Source organism: Ctenocephalides felis, unplaced genomic scaffold (assembly GCF_003426905.1).
Source record: "Ctenocephalides felis isolate EL2017-DRISC unplaced genomic scaffold, ASM342690v1 CF-g0.4_SCAFFOLD_01886, whole genome shotgun sequence".
NCBI lineage: Eukaryota > Metazoa > Arthropoda > Insecta > Siphonaptera > Pulicidae > Ctenocephalides > Ctenocephalides felis.
This window is the reverse complement of record NW_020538040.1, coordinates 123593494-123612333: the sequence shown is the minus strand read 5'-3', so window position 1 is coordinate 123612333 and position 18840 is coordinate 123593494. Positions and strand designations below refer to the sequence as shown.

The window sequence follows — 18840 nt, the reverse complement described above, 5'->3', positions numbered from 1 at the left end:
CCAAAATTGTCAAAACAGATTTTTTTAACATTTAAGGCAAGGTAACCCAGCCAATATGTACCAAACACTAATTATCAATATTCCCAATTGATCTTTCGAATAGTTTATGAATGTTTAAAATCGGTTCAAAATCAAGATTTTTTAGCTAAAATATATACAAAACATTTTGCATTATTGTGCTAATTCTAAAGAAATGGCTCGGCCGATTGTAGCGAAAAACTAGTCAACATCAAATGCCTCTAAATCTTTTAAATCGGTGCATCAGTTTTTGAAAAAATGTGGACAAATGGTCAAATCTTGGCTCACGTGCACACAAATACTTTTTTTCAAATTTGGTCTCAAACGAATCAGAATGACTTGAAACATCGTGTTAGCTTATCGTATTTTCTGGCACAAACTTCTTCGGGTAGTTAATAAAACATATAGAGATATTGACTTTACTATTAAGTTATAAATTTGAACCAAAATAAATTATACTAAATACAATTTTTTGAATTTGAAATATTTAAGAAAAAATTATTGTATTAGAAAATCTTTAGACCTTAATTTTTTTATCTTTAGAATTTAATTTTTTTATATAACAGAGATGTGTTAACAAAATATTATACTTTTATAATGACGTACGGCAAATTTTAATGTAAATATAAACTTTTACTCGTATAAATTCGAAATACTACTTTTAAAGCTTTAATGTTAATATTATGTAATTTTATATTAATTTCGAATAAAATAAAAAAAATCTGTCTAACTGTAAGTGAAATTTTTCGACAAGGTAGTTTAATCAAATAAAAACAAAATTTCTTCCAAAAAACAAATCAAAATCGTCAAGTGCTTATGAATATTTTTCAATTTATATATCTTTTAAAATGTAATAAGTAAATTCTAGTGTTTTTTTAAATTAAGATTAAAAAAAATATATTTTATGATGGCCCACGCACTGTTAATTTCACATATCATGGAAAATGGGCTTTTGAAGAAACCTGTAATACAATTTGTGAATTATAATAAGGAATGTGACATCTGCAATCGAGAAGAGATTGGGCCCTGTGTTGGCAAAAAAAAGAAAAGCTCGCCATTCTCATTTGATCCTGATGAGGAACGGCTTGTAAGTAAAAACTCGAAAAAAAAATTTTTCGTGACATTTAAAAATTCCGCGTTAGACTGACAAGTATGGCAACTATAAAGTTGTATGATGGAACAGTATTATACAAAAAATACAATTTAAGAATAAACGAAAATATTGATAATGAAAAGCTGGATATAATTTGGGTTGGTTTATTCTTTACAGCGGTACAAATTAATGCACGTGTTATTTTTTTGATCAATTTTCTGATGACACGCGGCTACGTCATTATTGATTTTGGAATACGGTTCGAGAGTATCGACGCATTTTCACAATAAATAAAAGCGTAAATTATTAATATACATATGATGCTATCATAAATGAACTAAATGTAAATGAAATTATTTTTTATTCGATTGAATTATCTCTTATAAATTTTCCATAGCCTCGAACCATAGTCAGTTCGCAGGTCCTTCGTTATACGTATTGTACGTCTTTTCCATTGAGTAGCGAATTTGCCCGTCTTACAATATTAAACGTGAATTCGTTTTGCCGGGTCGTAGTAACCAATTTAATGTAAGTATCGGTTTAAAAGAAAAGTTACCCCGAAGTATTAATTCACAAATAGTGCATTAAAAATGTGTCGAATAAATTTAGTTTCTTCGAGTTTCCTTTTTAAAAATAAATTACATAACTAGTGTGAATGACTTGTGAGGATATTGGGTTTTTATAGTGGAAAAAATGTAACGACTTGGATACAATCAATTAATGATTGAATATTGCGTAATTTTTTGACAAATATGTTTTTAATTGTTAAAAAACCGAGACAAGTCATTTAAATTTTTGTGGTATTTGACCTTTTAAATTCAAATTTTGATTAACCTTACGTCATCCAGTCATGTCACATCATAGTCCCAGCTTAGCAACAAAATTATCAAAGGTGTTAATTTAGCATAATTTATTTGCATGGAAATTTATTCCATTTAGATAATGGCTCCTCCACCATACGCAGACTTGGGAAAACAAGCTAGGGAGGTATTTAACAGTGGCTATCATTTTGGTCTTTTCAAATTGAATTTGAAAACTAAAACTGCCTCTGGGGTTGAATTCACTTCAGGAGGAACTTCTGAACATGAAACTGGCAAGGTGAAATATATACAAACTATCACAAATCAAATAATACAAGATTTTTATACATTTATAACCCAAAAGTGATATCTGTCATTTCAAACTGTATTGTCTTAAATGTCATTTTTTCTTCAAAGTTAGAAATGTGTAACTATTTCAGTCAAATGTTATTTAATTTTTTTTATAAGATTTCAATTTATCTCATGTTGAATAAATTAGTTCAAATGCTTTATTAAATGTTACATTTTTTTAACATTTAGAAAACTTAAATGTGGCTAGACTTAATTGGTTAATTAATCAATAACTGCAATTTTTCATTTGATGTCTCAGTTATTATATAACTGAGATACTACTTTCATAATTAAATTTTAGTTCAGAAATAATATTTTAATTATACATCACATAATGTACTCAATGTACTCTCAAATCAATATATAGTTGCAGTAATCAAATGTTCAAAATATTTTGTGTTTAAATTTTAGGTATTTGGATCTTTGGAGACAAAATACAAAGTAAGTGATTACGGTCTCACTTTTTCTGAAAAATGGAACACAGACAATACTTTAGCTACAGAAGTTTCCATACAAGATCAAATAGCTAAAGGTTTGAAAGTATCATTCGACTGCTCTTTCGCACCACAAACGGGGTAAGATAGTAGAATATTAATAGATCTATAAAATGATAGATCACAAAGTACTCATTCTTCTTCAATTTACAGAAGCAAAACTGGTGTTTTGAAAACTGCCTTCTTACATGATAGTGTTGCAGTAAATGCTGATGTAAATTTGAATTTATCAGGACCTTTGATCAATGCCAGCGCAGTAGTTGGTTATCAAGGATGGTTGGCCGGTTATCAAACTGGATTTGACTCTGAAAATTCCAAGGTCACAAAGAACAACTTTGCCCTTGGATTCTCCACAGGAGACTTTATTTTGCACACCAATGTGTAAGCTTTGTTTTAATTTATAGTATAAATTTTGTAACTTTAATTAAATTTGATCCAGATTAGCTAATCCAATTGAACATTCGTTAATCTAAAGAGTACAAATAAGTCCTAATTCTTGTTGTTAATTTTAGTGATGATGGCCAGGAATTTGGTGGCTCAATTTATCAAAAAGTTTCATCAAAGTTGGATACTGGAATTCAATTGAATTGGTCTGCTGGTGCGAACAACACACGTTTTGGTATTGGTTGTAAATATAATCTGGACAATGATGCCTGTGTTCGTGCAAAAGTAAACAATGTGTCACAAATAGGGCTTGGTTATCAACAAAAGCTTAGAGAAGGTAATATTATTTTAACCAAAACCTTATCTCATCTAGCATTTTTTTTAACATTTAATCTTAGTTATATGCATAAATACTACATAATTTGTTCTCATCTAGTAAAATTAAAACTTAAATTTATGTTCAATGCATTTTGATAATTTGAGTTTCTTATGGAATCAACAAAATGTCACGTATCGTGAAAAAGCATTTACAAATTCATTTTGAAAATCATCATCGAAAAAGTGTGTTTAATTCAACTGTATTTTAGTCATTTTATAAGTATTAATTTATTATAGGTATCACTTTAACATTATCTGCTCAAATCGATGGTAAAAACTTCAACAGCGGTGGCCACAAAGTAGGCGCTGCATTGGAACTAGAGGCTTAAATTATAATTCTTTTGGACAACTGTTTGTAGCCGTTTAGATGTGAAATAAGAGTAAGATAAAACAAGACAACTTCTTTGTTTCATTTAAGTATTAATCATTACACTTTTAACTTTGTTAGAACAGAATAATTTATATTGATTAAATCGTGAAGATATCATGTTGAATTATTTGAACTTGTTCCTGGTTACATAACTACAAATAAACAAATCCTAATATGTAATTTTGAAATATTATTTATTTCAGCACAAAATTATGAAAAATGAAAATAATGTTATACATTAAGACTTCAATAAACTGCCACAAGATTATTTTCAACTTCAAACACTAATTTTCATTAATCAATGTACCATTTGTTCATCAAATGCTCTGGCTATCCAATCCGGTTCAGCTGCTGTAATTTTTTCAATAATACTATTAACTTGATAACAAAGTGATTGTATCTGCTTGTCCCATTGTGGCAAAACATCTCTGGCTGTAAAATATGAATGGTGATTGGTTACAGAAAGAAATTTTTTTTCATAGTAAAAAAAACCTGCTACTTATTAACTTCATACATATACTTACTTTCAAAGTGTACTATGTGATCTATCTGATCTATGTCACCATTCATTCGCCCTTCTGATATCATTTGGCTGGCTATTTTCTCTGCTTTTGCAGCTGATATTTCAAGTAAAGATCCTAACTCTTCAAAAGTTATATTATTATACAATTTGCTGGCAGAAAGCAAATTATGTTCAAACACAGCACGATCCAGAATTGATGAACCATCCAGAGTAGATGCCTAATGAAACAAACACAAAAATAAAATAACACATAAATTAAATTAGCAAATAATTTACCTTTTGATGAGGCTGTAAAAGCGCTTCAAACTCCTGCAAGTCAGATCTGCGAATTATTTGATCTAAATACATTTTCTCCAAAATTGAATATGCTGGTAGATGTTGACACCTTTCATCCTAGTGTCAATGTCAATTACATTTAAGTTCAATAAGTAGTAGATAGCAAAATAAAAATAAAACACAAAGTTGGCTAAGACCTTTGAAAACAACTTACCTTGAATAATGTTGCTAACATCCTACTGCGTTGTTGTCCGGCTGATGCTAATACTGTACAAATCAGGGCATTTCTTAAAGCAGTCATACGCTCATCTTCATGGATAATTCCACGGTACGAAAGCTCATTATAACGTTGTGCAGCTTCAATGAATTTTCTAAGAGATAGGTATGTATGAAATATAAAAACAATAATCAATTATCTTTTCATTACCTTCTATAATCCAAAACTCTCGCATAGCAAACTTTATAATAAATTTGAAGTTGCTCATTTTTTGTTTCTGCTTGCAATAAAGATGCTCGATTCACATATGCCTCAGCTTGTACTGAATCGTCATCTTCTAAATATAGTCGAGCAATTTTCAGATATGTTTCTAATTTATAATCGATAGAATATTGCCTAATAAAATAAATGGTTTTATAGAAAATAATTAATTATAAAGACATATGTAGAACCTGCACAGATGATTTTGTCTCATTTATTAAATATATCTTTCAGCTAGAACCATGTAATTCAGAAGTTTGAACTTTTATTTTATTCTACATTTATTTTACTTCATAAATATAAATAGAAAAATAAAACAGTTATCTCTTTAGCAAGTTAATGCAAGTTCCACACTATGTATAAACTATGGAAATACTTTTGACCAGTTTCCAATGGAATTCCCACAAGAACATTTGCAGCACATTTCCAATTTTGGTTTCTTTCATAAATATCAGCTAGATGTTGGCGAATACTAGATACCTTAAAGTAAAATTATCTAATTAAATGTTCATTATTCATTAGAACACTATCTGTTTCAGAACATTAATGTCACTATACCTGCTCCTCAAAGGATATTACTCGAGGTTGCACTCTATCCAGGGCATAATGTGAAACAGATTTTGAAACATCATCGGGTAATTGGGTTAATCTAACACTAACATCAGTTAATATTTGTCGAGATATTACTAAACTAACATGTTCATTTACAACTAAAATGGATAATAATCAATGTCGATTGTTAAATTATATAGTTTAAATTCACAACTTACTCGCTTCAATAAAGACTTTTAAACAGTCAACAATTTCATTTCCAGAATTAGTAACCACAGCTTCCAGCAAGGACCTATATCTAAAGTACAATAATATAAAAAAAATTAATAATTCAACAATATTTTTATAATTTACTTTTCAGCTTGTTCTTTATGAGTTCCATTAAATCCACTTAAACTATTAAGTTGATTTCTGACAACATTTGCTGACATAGCCATGACAAAGCTTCCCTTTAAAAAATAACTATTTTTTTTAATTTAAAACACTTATTGAAAGTTTTACAAAAATAAATTATGTTTAATTAACTTTAAGGTTGGATTATTCATTTCACGTTATTTATTTTATGGAAATACTGTCAAATATGTCAATATCATTCGATAGTACCAACAATATAAAAATAAACAGAGTCTAAAGCAAAATTGATGGTTATGTGTCTGAAACGGCAATTTATTTTTATGATATGGTTTTTTTATGATATAAAAATTAATTACATTATTATCATATTCAATCATAATCAAACACGTTAAAGATTATTTAATTTGCTCTTTGTATAGCAGAAAATAATTATATATTTCTACCTTTATCTACTAAAAATATTTGCTAGTTCTATAGAAGTTACATAATTTCAAAAGCTATAATTCTGTCATTAATAAGTATTCGTTATATAAATTTATTACAAACAATATAAATTAAACACTTTCCGATTGTGATATTCACTAATTCTTTGACCCTTGCTAATTGAAAAACCATATTTGAAATTTTCCTTCTCAGGTTGGTATTTACAGGTAACAATAGTGTTTACATGGCTGGTTGCAGCCGCCAAAATATTTAGAATAAACTTAATAACAGACGTTTATTCAAAGATTAAAATGCGTATAACTAATTTACAATTAATGATGTGTTTGATCAATTAAATTAAAATTCTTGGGCCTTTGCAGATTATTAGCCTATGAAAAATAACTTTTGATAGTGACGTATACTGCACAAATAACTCTAAATTTCTTGTAAATATTCTTGACAAGATGGAAATGGAAACAGGTAATGCCAATAAGTCGTTTCTGATGTAAGAGAAATGTATGTACTGGAAACAAATATTGAATTACAATTAGCTTTATTTATATCAACTTTTTTTTGAATTTGAATTCCATACTATGCACCCCCTGGTAGATTTTATATGAATTTCACTTTTGAATTTTGTAGGTTATAAGCGCCATTGTGTTAAGCATAATTTCAAATAAATATCTGAATATACCTAAAAGATTTATAATAAATGATGATTTACTTCATGTTAAAGAAACTTATTATTTGGATATGAATACATTGTGATTTGTTTATATTTTGAAATATGTTTATAATTGTTGTTTATATTTTGTTAAACAGGTTTGAAATATGAACAGTGAAATTTGCATAATATAGTGGACAAAAAATATTAGCTAAATTTGAAATATTATTTTATTTATTGAGGAAACTTTTCTTTAATTTATAGTAAACAATATGTACTAAAATTAATGTATTATATAAATATTACAGATGCTAAAAAGGACAATAAAAACATGGCTCATGTTATGCTAAATGAAGTCACTGATATGCTAGAAGATGATTTGCAGCCGATCGAACAATATGATTACATTGCCTTAGATGAATTGCAACCAATGGAACAAGGTCTTGAACAATATCAAGGTGAGGAAGTACAAAGAGGTCAGTACTGCAAAATTCTTTGATTATTTTTATGTTTAATTTACTTCAGTGATTTTTCGAATAACAATCAAATTTATCGCTTTTACATATTTTGTATTAAATGCATTCAAAATAGCTATATCGTTTTTTATTATATTATAATGTAGCAGGCAGAGTAAACATTATCTTGATATAGTATTAAATTATTGAATTATTTTTTCTGATTTAGAAACAATGGAAAGTGAAGAAAATCAAAGTGAAGAACAGTTGCAACAGCAGGAACCTGAAGTTGAAGAAGTTATAGTGCCAGAAATAGAGGAAAAACCAATTATTGTTCAAACTGCTCCTACTGCTAGAACAATAGCTCCCAAACCTGCAGTCTCAAAATTAATTGGTATTGTATTATTATCTGATATTATGTTATAGTTATTAAAGATGAATTTTATAATTACAATATTTCAGGTGGAGCATCAGGACAGCAAATTGTTTTTATACAAGGACCTAATTCTCAAACTGGACCAACCATGAGATTAGTTAGTAGTAATTCTGCATCAGCTCCAACAGGGAGCTTTCAGCTTGTGAAGAGATCAGATGGTGTTATGCAGTTGAGACAAGCCCCTCCAAAAGTTGTTACAACGGCTATCAAAAAGATTGCACCGGCCCCAATAAGTAAAAATCTATTGACAAAAGTAATAGTGAAGGGTAATAATCATGTTCTACTAGGATCATCACAAGCATCAGAATCAAATGCTATTAAGTTATTACCTCTGAATACATCTGTTGCGGGTGGTATAAAACTGACTAGTCCAACTAAGACTATTACTTTAGCACAAGCACAAAATATGGGCTTGATACGCAGTAATGCTAATAAATTACAAGTTGTATCTTCTACTGCAAAAGTTGGAATTAAGGCACCTATGAAAATACTTCCTGCTCCATCACATGGTATAACTCCAATAAAAACGGGCATCAATCCACAAAATATTATAATTAAACAGACTAATATTAGACCAGTAGCTAAGCAAACAATTTTAGCTACAAAATCTGTTGGTGCAACAGTACAGGTAAGCATTTTCATATAGTTTTTATGATATTATTCACATAGCTGGCTATGATTCTGTATTTTTTATACAGAATTTTCCTGCATATCTCATCAGCTTATTTTATATTGTAACATCTATGTGTTAATAACTGTTCAACATATCATTTGTTTTTATTTTAGTATAATTAATAATAATAATTGATTTTAGCCTATTACTATGTCAACATCATTGATAAAAGCAATAAAAACGACTACACAGGTTCCTACTGTTAAAACTTCTACTTCATCGCAAGTCCCACAAGTAATAAAAATTCAATCTGGGCAAAATACTTCAAGTGGTCAAATTCATCAGATAAATGTTCCTGGCCGTGGAATTCAATATGTTCGCCTTGTGAGCAATACAACTCCTACATCGACTTCTGTTCAACCACAAGTGCAACAAAAAACTACTACTTTTACTACAAGACCTGTACTAAAACAAGCGCTGCCAGGTATAAAATCAATGAAGAGTACTGTGGTTAGTATTAGACCTGCATTATCTGGTACTAAAACTTTAGTGACTTCCAAACCTACAATGGTTAAAAGTGTTAACAAATATAATGATACTATTATGACTTCGAAACCAAGTACAATGAGTAGTGCCACTTCCACTAGTACTTCAGCAGTGAGTAGTTTGTATTTTAATTCACTTTAATAATAAATCAATAATAATATTAAATTAAAATTTGATCAACTTCAGGCAACAAATATTATGAAACAGATTAAAGAAAATCCAAGTAAAGAAATTAAAGCAACATGTAAGTTTACATTTTTATTTATATATGTCTGAAACTTATTTTTACTAACATTTTATAAAAGTGAAAAGCTGTCATTTCTAGTATTTTTAGTTTATGGTAGAAAACTATATTAAATATTTATGTTGTTATATTCTGTTCCATAATAGCACAATTCATACCAAAAAGGAGAAGTTCTGAAGATGATAACAAATATCAAACACCAATGGAAATTGATCCTGAAGATCTGATAGAAGAGCGATTACCTATCTATGGACGACCAATTTTCAAATATTTAAAACAAGAAGTGAAAAGAGAACTTAGTTTAGAGAATTTAACTCTTATTGATAAAAGAGGAAAGGATATTATTGAAGTTAATGGTAATGAAAAATTTAAATTTTGTATTATTCTATATGTTTATTGCATCTCTTTAATCCCAGGCATTAGACCACGTAAGCCCTGTAATTGCACGAGATCTCAATGCTTGAAACTTTACTGTGATTGTTTTGCCAATGGAGAATTTTGTAATATGTGCAATTGTAAAGATTGTATGAATAATATTGAAAATGAAGACGAAAGGCAGAAAGCTATTAGAAGTTGTTTGGATAGAAATCCAAGTGCATTTAGGTAGTATATTAACAATGAATTTATATATTTGTTTATTTTATAAGAATTTGATAGTTTGTGTACTAGTGTCTTTGCTGATTTGATACAAAATTTGTTTATAATATGTGAATTGTTTAACATTATTCTAATATTTTACATATAAAGCAAGTTTTCTTAGTTTTTTCATAAGAAACTGAACAATATTTATTTTGTTGTAATTAATGTTATATATCTGAATTTTATTCCTTGAAAGCCTACTTTGACAAATAAAATAAAATTCTTTAGGTACCACTTTGCATTTGTTTTTGGTTAAGTTTAAAACAAACAAAATACAATTGTTTTGACACAGAGTTGGATAGAATTTAATATTTGTTTATTAATGTGAATTCTTAAATTTTTTTAATTATGTCTTTATCAAATAGGCCAAAAATTGGGAAAGCTAAGGACCCAGGTTTAGAAACTATTAGAAGACATAATAAGGGTTGTAATTGCAAGAGATCTGGATGTCTTAAAAATTACTGTGAATGCTTTGAGGCAAAAATTGCTTGCTCAAATAACTGCAAATGTGTTGGATGCAGAAATATTGAAGACTGTTTGGAAAGGAAACGCAGTTGGGCTGAAGAACTAGATGGACCGGTAAGCACTTTCGAGAGTAAAACACTGGTTTCATACGTTTGGATGTACTAAATTTGTAATTAAATATTAATAAAGGAATATTTTATGTAATGTAAAAACAAATCTGTGATTGATGAATAATGAAATTTTAACTGGTGTAAGCCTACCCATCTCTAAATATTTATTTTATTATTGTTTGTTTTTGATATATTTGTTTACGGTCTTATGATACCCTCTTATTGCTATGTTGTTTAAGGGAATGATATTATTCAAATTATATTTTGAAAACACTCAACTGTTAATTTATTACAGCATAAGAAGTTTGCATCTAATGAGGAAGATGGATGGGGTGTATTAGGAAGAGATTTGTCAAAGAACTATAAGTATGACAAATGGTTTTAATGTTTGAAAACTATATCTGAAATACTTCTTTTAATCATTTTGTTGCAGATGGCCAGTTAACTATATAACTCCTGATGTAATTGAAGCCACCTGCCAATGCTTGTTAGCACAAGCAGATGAAGCAGTTAAAAATGACTCCAAGGAGGAAAAAGTCATCGATGAGATTTTAGAAGAATTTGGACGATGTCTTGTTCAGATAATTGAATGCTTCAACAAGACAACTGCAACACGAGAGGATACCACGTAAAAATTTTGCAGTATGTGGATCAAATATTGCTTGAAATTTCTTATGAATAATTAATTTCAATTTAATTTTTTACTTTGTGCATAAATGATGAACATGTACATAGAGATGAATAATTATTTATAATAATTACAGAGTGTATGATTTGTAGACATTGTAGTCCGTGTATTACAATTATATTTATTTTATCATTGATCATGTTTAAAATTTAAATACAGAAATTATGTGAATATATTTAAAGTTATATATTCTAATTGACACTTATGTACCATGAATTTAAATAAAATGATTTATTGTGTAAATTATTTATGCTTGATTTTTTAATTTAATATGATATATTTTTACAAACAACAACTATATGCAACAGTAAAGTTACACTCATGTTAATTAATGATCACTTTAAAGTAAATTGATAAACTATCTGTGCCGATATAAGATTTTGGTAACACGGATCAACTGATTTGAATAATTCAGAAAACATTCGATTCGAATTTATAAAGAGGAGACGTTCTGATTAGTTTTTGGCAAAGGTAGGTCTAGCCGTTCCGAAGAAACGGGGCAAAAAATGCCGAAAACGGTAACTCAGTTTTTAAGAGAACGGAGCGTCCGATTTGAATAATTCAAAAAACATTTTATTTGTATTGACTAAATGAAGAACTGTTCAAAATTTTGGAAAGGCAGGTCCAACGACTTTGGAGATATGGAGGAAAAAGTAAAAAATGAGCCATTTGACGGTCAAAAATGATCATTAGACATATGCACATCAAATTATCAGATATTTTATAGAGATTTTAACAATAAGTATAAATTTTGTTTGCATTCCTATGGGTTCCCGTACCAATGCTTATCCATTAGACTGCGACGCGGCGCTTACGCGCTTCGATATTTTGACTCTATGCAGTTAAAGTAGTACGATTGCTTTGAAAAAAACTTCAGAATTTCCAAAATATGTCAAAAAAATTATTTTTTTTCAAAAAAGTAATTTTTTGTCAAAGTCCTAGTTTGTCAAAAATCCTAATTTTCGAAGTAAATTTTTTTCAAAAATGTTAATCGTTTTTGAAACTAGCTGTAAGTGGAATTCTGTCTTAAGGCAATTAAGGCATCGTGCCTTGAGGCAAATTGCTGGAACTTCCCGTACCAAAAATTATTATTTGTTCAAAAACAATTAACATTTTTGAAAAAATTTTACTTCAAAAAAATAAGATGTTTGAAAAACTATATTGGACAACAATTACTTTCTTTTGAAAAAAAAAAATAAAATTTTTTTTTTTTTTTTAATTTTTTTTTGAAAAAAAAATTTTTCTTTATTTTGACATTTTGGAAGATCTAAACTTTTTTTCAAAGCAATCGTACTGCTTTAACTGCATAAAGATAAAATATCAAAGCGCGTAAGCGCCGCGTCGCCGTCTAACGCGTAAACATTCGTACGGAACCCATAGGAATGTAAACCAAATTTATACTTATTGTTAAAATCTCTATACAATATCTGATAATTTTATATGCATATGTCTAATGATCATTTTTGACCGCCAAATGACATTATTTTTTACTTTTTTCATTAGATCTCCGAAACCGCTCAACCTGCCTTTATGAAAATTTGTTCGGTTCTTCACCTTGTCAATACAAGTAAAATGTTTTTTGAATTATTAAAATCGGACGCTCCGTTCTCTTGAAAACTGAGTTACCGTTTTTGGCACTTTTTGCCCCGTATCTTTGGAACGGCTAGACGTGCCTTCGCCAAAAACTAATCAGCACGTCTCATTATCAATACGAATCAAATGTTCTTTGAATTATTCAAATCGGTTGATCGGTGTTCCCGAAATAGTCGACGAAAATTTGTATCCGCACATACATACATACACACACACACACACACATACATCCATTTTTTCTAAGGTATGCCAAAATATTCAGAAACCTTTGAAACGTCGAGAAATGCAAAAATTTTCATTTTCGATTTTTTTGCGATTACTATAACTTGCCCTACGGGAAGTTAAAAATAATAATATTTGGTACGGAAAGTTCCAGCAATTTGCCTTAAGGCACGATGCCCTAATTGCCTTAACAGAATTCCACTTACAGCTAGTTTTCTTGTTTTAATGAAAAGTTCCAACAATTTGCTTAAATGTTGTATACGAGCAAGAGGTAGCGGCAACGAGATTAGAGTACTCTTAGAGTACCCTTTAGCATTTCATCTGTTACCACGCAGCAAAAAAAAATTTCAGTCAAATGTATTCTCACACATTTAAATTAGGCGTAAGTGGCACTATGCCTTAAGTCTATGCAAGCTGCATGAACATCTCAATATGTGTTTATATAAAAATAATCGACATAATGTCTATACACACGTCTTTATGTAATGAAAGCGAGGTCCATTATTTCAAGTTTTAAGAATTTTTCATAATTAACCTTTTCTAATGAATCGGCTTCGCTGATCGTCTCGTAAAACTAATCATTGAATGGTTTTTAAATGTGGTGAAATGGTTTTGAAATCGATTCACGGGTTTTAGAAAAACGTCGATAATTAGACACACAAAACAAATGCCTTTTTCAATTTTGGTCTTAAACGATTCACAACGATATGAAACGTGAACAAGACATAAAATTACACGTCGAATTTTCTGAAAAAAAAACGCGAACTTCTTTTCCGCGAATTAAAAAGAATCAAATTTAATAATTATATGTTCATGCATTTGTAGTATATTATTGCCTTTAACTTTCCGTAGGGTGGGTTATAGTAATCATAAAAAATCGAAATTGAAATTTTTGCATATATCTTTACGTTTCAAGATCTGCTGCACATTTTGGCATACCTTAATAAAAAGTGGTATGTTTTTGTATGGATACAAAGTTTTGTTCATGATTTCGAGAGCACGTATCAATCGATTTGTACGATTCAAGAAACATTCGACTCCTATTGATTGGGAGAGACGTGCTGATTCGTTTTTGGCAAAGACGGGTTTAGCCATAGATAATATTGTGTAATAATGCAATTCGTGCGGTTTTAGAATTATAAATTAAAAATTAAAAAAAAAATAGGAAAATAGAAAAGGGCCATCTTTGAATTCTTGATTGAAGTGAATACGAATTGAAAAAGTGAAGTGTTTATTCTTGCGGAAAAAGTTTCCCGGACGTGTGGTATCGTGGTGCCACTTGTCCTGGTCTCAGTTGATAGCCATGTATTTCCTCCGGACATAATCTATTAAGTGTTGATTTATCAGTTGTAATGCGTGAAATTGTTACGCTTTTAATATAAACTTGGCTATTTTTGGTAATACTTAGTGAGCTTCCTTCATAGTTCCATTTAAATCTAGAAGAATTTATGTAATCCATAGACGGAGGTAGTTGAGACCATGCAACGAACGTATAATTTTCTACGCATAAATCAATCTCTGTATAAAATCTGAATTCATTCAGAATAATATTGATTACAAGGTCGCCACTCGTCAAATTAACATTAAAATATCCCATAATTTGAGTAGGGTTTCTGGCTTCAGAAAAAAATTTAATTTATACGAATCTAAACAATATGTTCCCGATGAGCCCGTCCTGAAGTAGTACTTTGTAGAACAGGGTAAATGAAATAAAGATTCGTTAAAAGAAGTGTTTAATCCAAGTTCAGCGCATGAGGGAGACGTGTAAATATCACAAGACGTGCATATACCTTTTAAAAACATTGTGTAGTTTTTGCAGTAAAATCCTATATAAGTACAATTTGAATTTGCTATAGATTCAATATAATATTTAATTGATCGTTTGTGAGAACATCCCGGATATATATGTCCTTCTTTTAGAGAATTCCTCGTCAGTTTCCTAGACAATATAATAATGGTTAGTTTCAAGATATGTGGAAATTTTGCCGATGGCTTCCATAATACCTTGGCCATAGGGTTCCGCATCTGTATGAATAACTTCTACATAAGTAGCGTCACCTATATCCAATCTTATTTTTTTGGGTATTCTTTCGAAATAAGGACCGCTGGGATCAAAACCAGTGATTTTTTCTATAGCTTTATATTCATTTTATTTAATAGCTGTAAAAATTAATATTATATTATTAAATGACGTATTGAATTCACGTAATTGAATATTATAAAATATATTCAAGAACTTAAGCATTAATTTATTATCAAGCCAAAATTTAAATTGTATACATGTTGAAATTGCCAATCATATTACTTTTTGTTATTTTTTATATATCCACAATTTTATATGCGCAATTTATGATTTTGGATGCTGTAGAGAAGTGCGGGGCTTGAATATCCGCGGGACCATCAGCAATATCTAAAAAACAAGTCAAGTTGAGAATTTTTTAGCAACGATATTTGAAAGAAGAGGGAAAAAGATGCATGACCAGCCGTTACTTTTATTTTTACAACGTCACTATCGGGAGATAAACGGCAATGTTTTAAAATCTATAACAAAAGTATTTTATTTCGTTGTTATTTTTTTTTATTGTGAGCACTGTGGTTCCGTTACCTTGATATAACTTTTAGGTAAACGTTATTTAATTGTTTTATAAGATGCATCGTTATTTTCAAGTTAGATTTAACAGTTTTTTATTTAACCTCTATAAGAGCTTACATATGTATGAATGAGGTAGAAAGAACCAATTAAACCTTTACTCTGTCAAACAATAAAAGATAGTAAATATAAAACTAATTGTAAGTCAAGTTAAAAATGCAATTTAAGATAAATTAACTAAATAGTTATTCCAACTATGACTATTTCTGATGAAATATCAGATCAAAGTTATTTACAGTGTTATTTCTGTAAGATGTACCCATGAAATTTATATGTTGCATTGGTTGAATAATGTAGCTATTATTTCGTAAAATCCCTTTAAAATTAAGAATAGGACATTGAATCGTTTGCCTCCTGGCTGTCCCATTTTACGCCGCTTATGGGGCATGTTTCTACAATGATCAATTAGCTGGAAGTTTGACTGAACATAGTCAGGTAGTTGTATGTTTAACATGTTTTATTTGTTGTGATATAATTGTTTTTTTCTTCACAATATGATTTCTCAAATTCAAATTGAACTTTTGTGACCCGCCCTACCTTATTTTTTATTTATCATACTATATTCGTATAAACTTCAAGATTAAATATTATTTTTTATTTCATAGTTTTCGCCAAGTATTAATGTTGACGCATACACAATATGTGAAAATTGAGCCCATATAATTATATGCTAATAATAGTTTTCAATTTTCCCCAAAAGGTAAAAGTTGAAAAGTATTTATCATATAAATATAGGATGAGGGCAAGGCTCAAAGGTCCAATACGTTTTTGAGCAATTTATTTTCAATTTTAATAATTATTAGCAAAGTTTGAATAACGATATATATAACCTATCTCTTGTAAATTGTTTTTTAACTTAATTTACTTTTTTGTTTACTATTTTTTATGATCCTTTTTACTCAACCCACATGCGAGTTTATTTAAACAAAAAGCGGTTGAATATAACTCAAAAATAACAATACATTTTATAAATCTTTTAAATAATGTAGACTTTAAATTATATTAAGGTCTCGCTAACTTAACAAGAGTGCTCACGATCAAGAAAACTAACTACGAAAGAAAATACTTTCCTAAGAATTAAGGTGATGGCTGGTTATTCATCTAAATTTAGATTCTAAAACAAACCTTTTTACCCGCTATCTTTTGTGTACCGCTCTGTGCTATAGAAAAAATATTTGGCCTAACCTTCGCCAACATAACCGGCTATTTGAGTCCATGGTGATTGTGTAGCATTTCCACAAAATGTATAATTTCCAATGCTACCAGTCTAGCATTACCTATGGCTTGAGTATACGGTGGTTTAGCACCCTCTTCCGTGTATTATCATTCTGACTGGCATGTCGGTGACATAGGCAGAAATGTTAACAGTAGAAGCGACTGTCGACACCACTTCGATCAACATGGGCTGCTTCTCCTTAGAGCCCTCATGTGGGCCCTCTAGTTGGCTATATAGCAAGAACTTGGTGTTGACCGTGTGCCTCGCTAGCGGATGTTCGTTTACAGCAGCGTTTCTCAAACTTATTTCCTCCATCGCCCCCTTTGAAGATCCAAATTTTTGTATCGCCCCCCTACCAAATTTTTTATACAATCTCTGAAAGTCTGTGAGATTTGCTATATAATTTTTTGATAATATCAGGTTTTTACACAACTGTGTGTCCTTATTTTCTAAAAACTCTACAACAGAGTCAAACAGATTGTAAAAACGGGTCAGGCAATTTCCTTTTGATAGCCAATTTTTTGGTAAAAAGCTATAAAATGGTATCAAAATCATTTAAACACCATGGAAACACGACCACACTTATAAAGTACCAATTAATCGTTGGGATACAAATTCTGGTGAACTTTAAAATGTAAAGTAAATGAAATTACAAATGCCCCCTAACTCAACGTCAACAACCAACATTTTTCGCGAGGCCTTTCATCGCCCCCCTGGAGATCAATATCGCCCACCAGGGGGCGATATCGCCCACTTTGAGAAAGACTGGTTTACAGGATGATATATTTTGTGATACCACTCAGGGCCGCAACTAACACATCCTAGGCTTGAGTAACATCTTTCGATTTCAAACGTACGCTCTATCGTATTGAACCGATATAAATGTCCAATGGGTATGGCACTCATTATGGCACAAAAAAGCACAAGACGCGTATGTGCATTCATAGTAATTTGGTATAACTGGATAAATAGTTTGGTACGATTTAAACCAGTGGTCGGGGAACTTTTGGAACCGTTACCCCAAAATGTTTTTGTGCAACCTCTCATTACCCCACAAAGAAAAATTAACTAAAAGAGCCTATAATTGGAATCTGTTTGCAACATATTTTTGTATAACCTGCCATAACCCGCAGATTAACGGTTTGCTACATTGGTCGTTACTTCTAAACTTTTAAAAAGGCTGAAACAAAGGGTTTGAAGGAAACAATAAGTAAAAATTATATTCATTATGAATAAATATATTATTCATGAATATCCTACTAATACATGAATAAACTAGTTGGTTTGTTATTTAGCCTTGAGGCAAGTTACATGAACTTCCCTATATGAGTAAATAATCGACTTAATCAATAAAAACTAAATTAATTTATGAGTGATTAAAAGTATTCCGAGTGAATTTATTACACATAATTGAAAACAAACAAACAGATTAACTCGGAGTATTTTCTAAAAGTAAATTTTCAGAAATCAATAATTTTTATAATTGAACCAGTTTCCAGGACTTTAATGGTTTATTATGTTCAAGACCAAGTACTCTATCATTATACCAAGTAAATAGCCTAATTTTAATTTTAACAAATGTCAAAAGAACTACTCATTTTCTCAAACTTTGATGATTTTTTAAAATCAAACTATTAGTCGTAAGGCCGTAATATTTCAGTAAATTCTATAAGACCATAGTATATATCGCAAAAAAAAAATCCATAAAAATCGGCTTAAATTTTTTTTTCAACAGTTAATTACAAGAAAACGGCTCGGTAGATTTTCACCTAAAACTAATCAGTATAATTCCCAACTAATATCTT

The 18840-nt window shown here is 29.8% G+C and overlaps 3 protein-coding genes across 7 annotated transcripts; 2 read left to right on the top strand and 1 right to left on the bottom strand.

Moving 5' to 3' along the window:
- The first annotated feature begins 1487 nt into the window (after window positions 1–1487).
- LOC113376913 (voltage-dependent anion-selective channel-like) lies at window positions 1488–3917 on the top strand. Its single transcript, XM_026617006.1, has 6 exons — window positions 1488–1639; window positions 2051–2209; window positions 2674–2837; window positions 2910–3137; window positions 3269–3477; window positions 3756–3917. Exons 2-6 carry the CDS (start codon window positions 2054–2056, stop codon window positions 3845–3847), a joined length of 849 nt encoding a protein of 282 aa, XP_026472791.1. The 5' UTR covers window positions 1488–1639; window positions 2051–2053; the 3' UTR covers window positions 3848–3917.
- A 239-nt stretch (window positions 3918–4156) lies between these two features.
- On the bottom strand, window positions 4157–6262 carry LOC113376912 (COP9 signalosome complex subunit 4). 2 transcript variants are annotated; one of them, XM_026617003.1, is made up of 10 exons: window positions 6243–6254; window positions 6072–6166; window positions 5936–6015; window positions 5724–5875; window positions 5542–5645; window positions 5115–5300; window positions 4902–5058; window positions 4688–4804; window positions 4413–4629; window positions 4157–4320 (listed from the first exon to the last, which is right to left on the bottom strand). In XM_026617003.1, exons 2-10 carry the CDS (start codon window positions 6152–6154, stop codon window positions 4187–4189), a joined length of 1230 nt encoding a protein of 409 aa, XP_026472788.1. In that variant the 5' UTR covers window positions 6155–6166; window positions 6243–6254; the 3' UTR covers window positions 4157–4186. The 2 variants fall into 2 exon arrangements, with proteins under 2 accessions (XP_026472788.1, XP_026472790.1); XM_026617005.1 differs by lacking the exon at window positions 6072–6166 and having other exon boundaries at window positions 4158–4320; window positions 6243–6262.
- A 513-nt stretch (window positions 6263–6775) lies between these two features.
- LOC113376848 (protein lin-54 homolog) lies at window positions 6776–11442 on the top strand. 4 transcript variants are annotated; one of them, XM_026616921.1, is made up of 11 exons: window positions 6776–6974; window positions 7467–7634; window positions 7843–8007; window positions 8076–8677; window positions 8915–9319; window positions 9395–9452; window positions 9599–9808; window positions 9869–10055; window positions 10457–10670; window positions 10962–11032; window positions 11100–11442. In XM_026616921.1, exons 1-11 carry the CDS (start codon window positions 6959–6961, stop codon window positions 11296–11298), a joined length of 2295 nt encoding a protein of 764 aa, XP_026472706.1. In that variant the 5' UTR covers window positions 6776–6958; the 3' UTR covers window positions 11299–11442. The 4 variants fall into 4 exon arrangements, with proteins under 4 accessions (XP_026472706.1, XP_026472704.1, XP_026472703.1 ...); XM_026616919.1 differs by having other exon boundaries at window positions 7467–7616; window positions 8864–9319; window positions 11100–11441; XM_026616918.1 differs by having other exon boundaries at window positions 8864–9319; window positions 11100–11441.
- The last annotated feature ends 7398 nt before the right edge of the window (window positions 11443–18840 follow it).

Coding starts and splice junctions, on each gene's coding strand:
- LOC113376913 (XM_026617006.1), top strand. CDS start 2,054: ATGGCTCCTCCACCATACGCAGACTTGGGAAAACAAGCTAGGGAGGTA. Junction 2,210..2,673: donor CTGAACATGAAACTGGCAAG/GTGAAATATATA, acceptor TTTAAATTTTAG/GTATTTGGATCTTTGGAGAC. Junction 2,838..2,909: donor TCTTTCGCACCACAAACGGG/GTAAGATAGTAG, acceptor TTCAATTTACAG/AAGCAAAACTGGTGTTTTGA.
- LOC113376912 (XM_026617003.1), bottom strand. CDS start 6,154: ATGGCTATGTCAGCAAATGTTGTCAGAAATCAACTTAATAGTTTAAGT. Junction 5,876..5,935: donor AAAAGTCTTTATTGAAGCGA/GTAAGTTGTGAA, acceptor TATCCATTTTAG/TTGTAAATGAACATGTTAGT. Junction 5,059..5,114: donor AGAGTTTTGGATTATAGAAG/GTAATGAAAAGA, acceptor CCTATCTCTTAG/AAAATTCATTGAAGCTGCAC.
- LOC113376848 (XM_026616918.1), top strand. Junction 8,678..8,863: donor CTGTTGGTGCAACAGTACAG/GTAAGCATTTTC, acceptor AATTGATTTTAG/CCTATTACTATGTCAACATC. Junction 10,056..10,456: donor AGAAATCCAAGTGCATTTAG/GTAGTATATTAA, acceptor TTTATCAAATAG/GCCAAAAATTGGGAAAGCTA.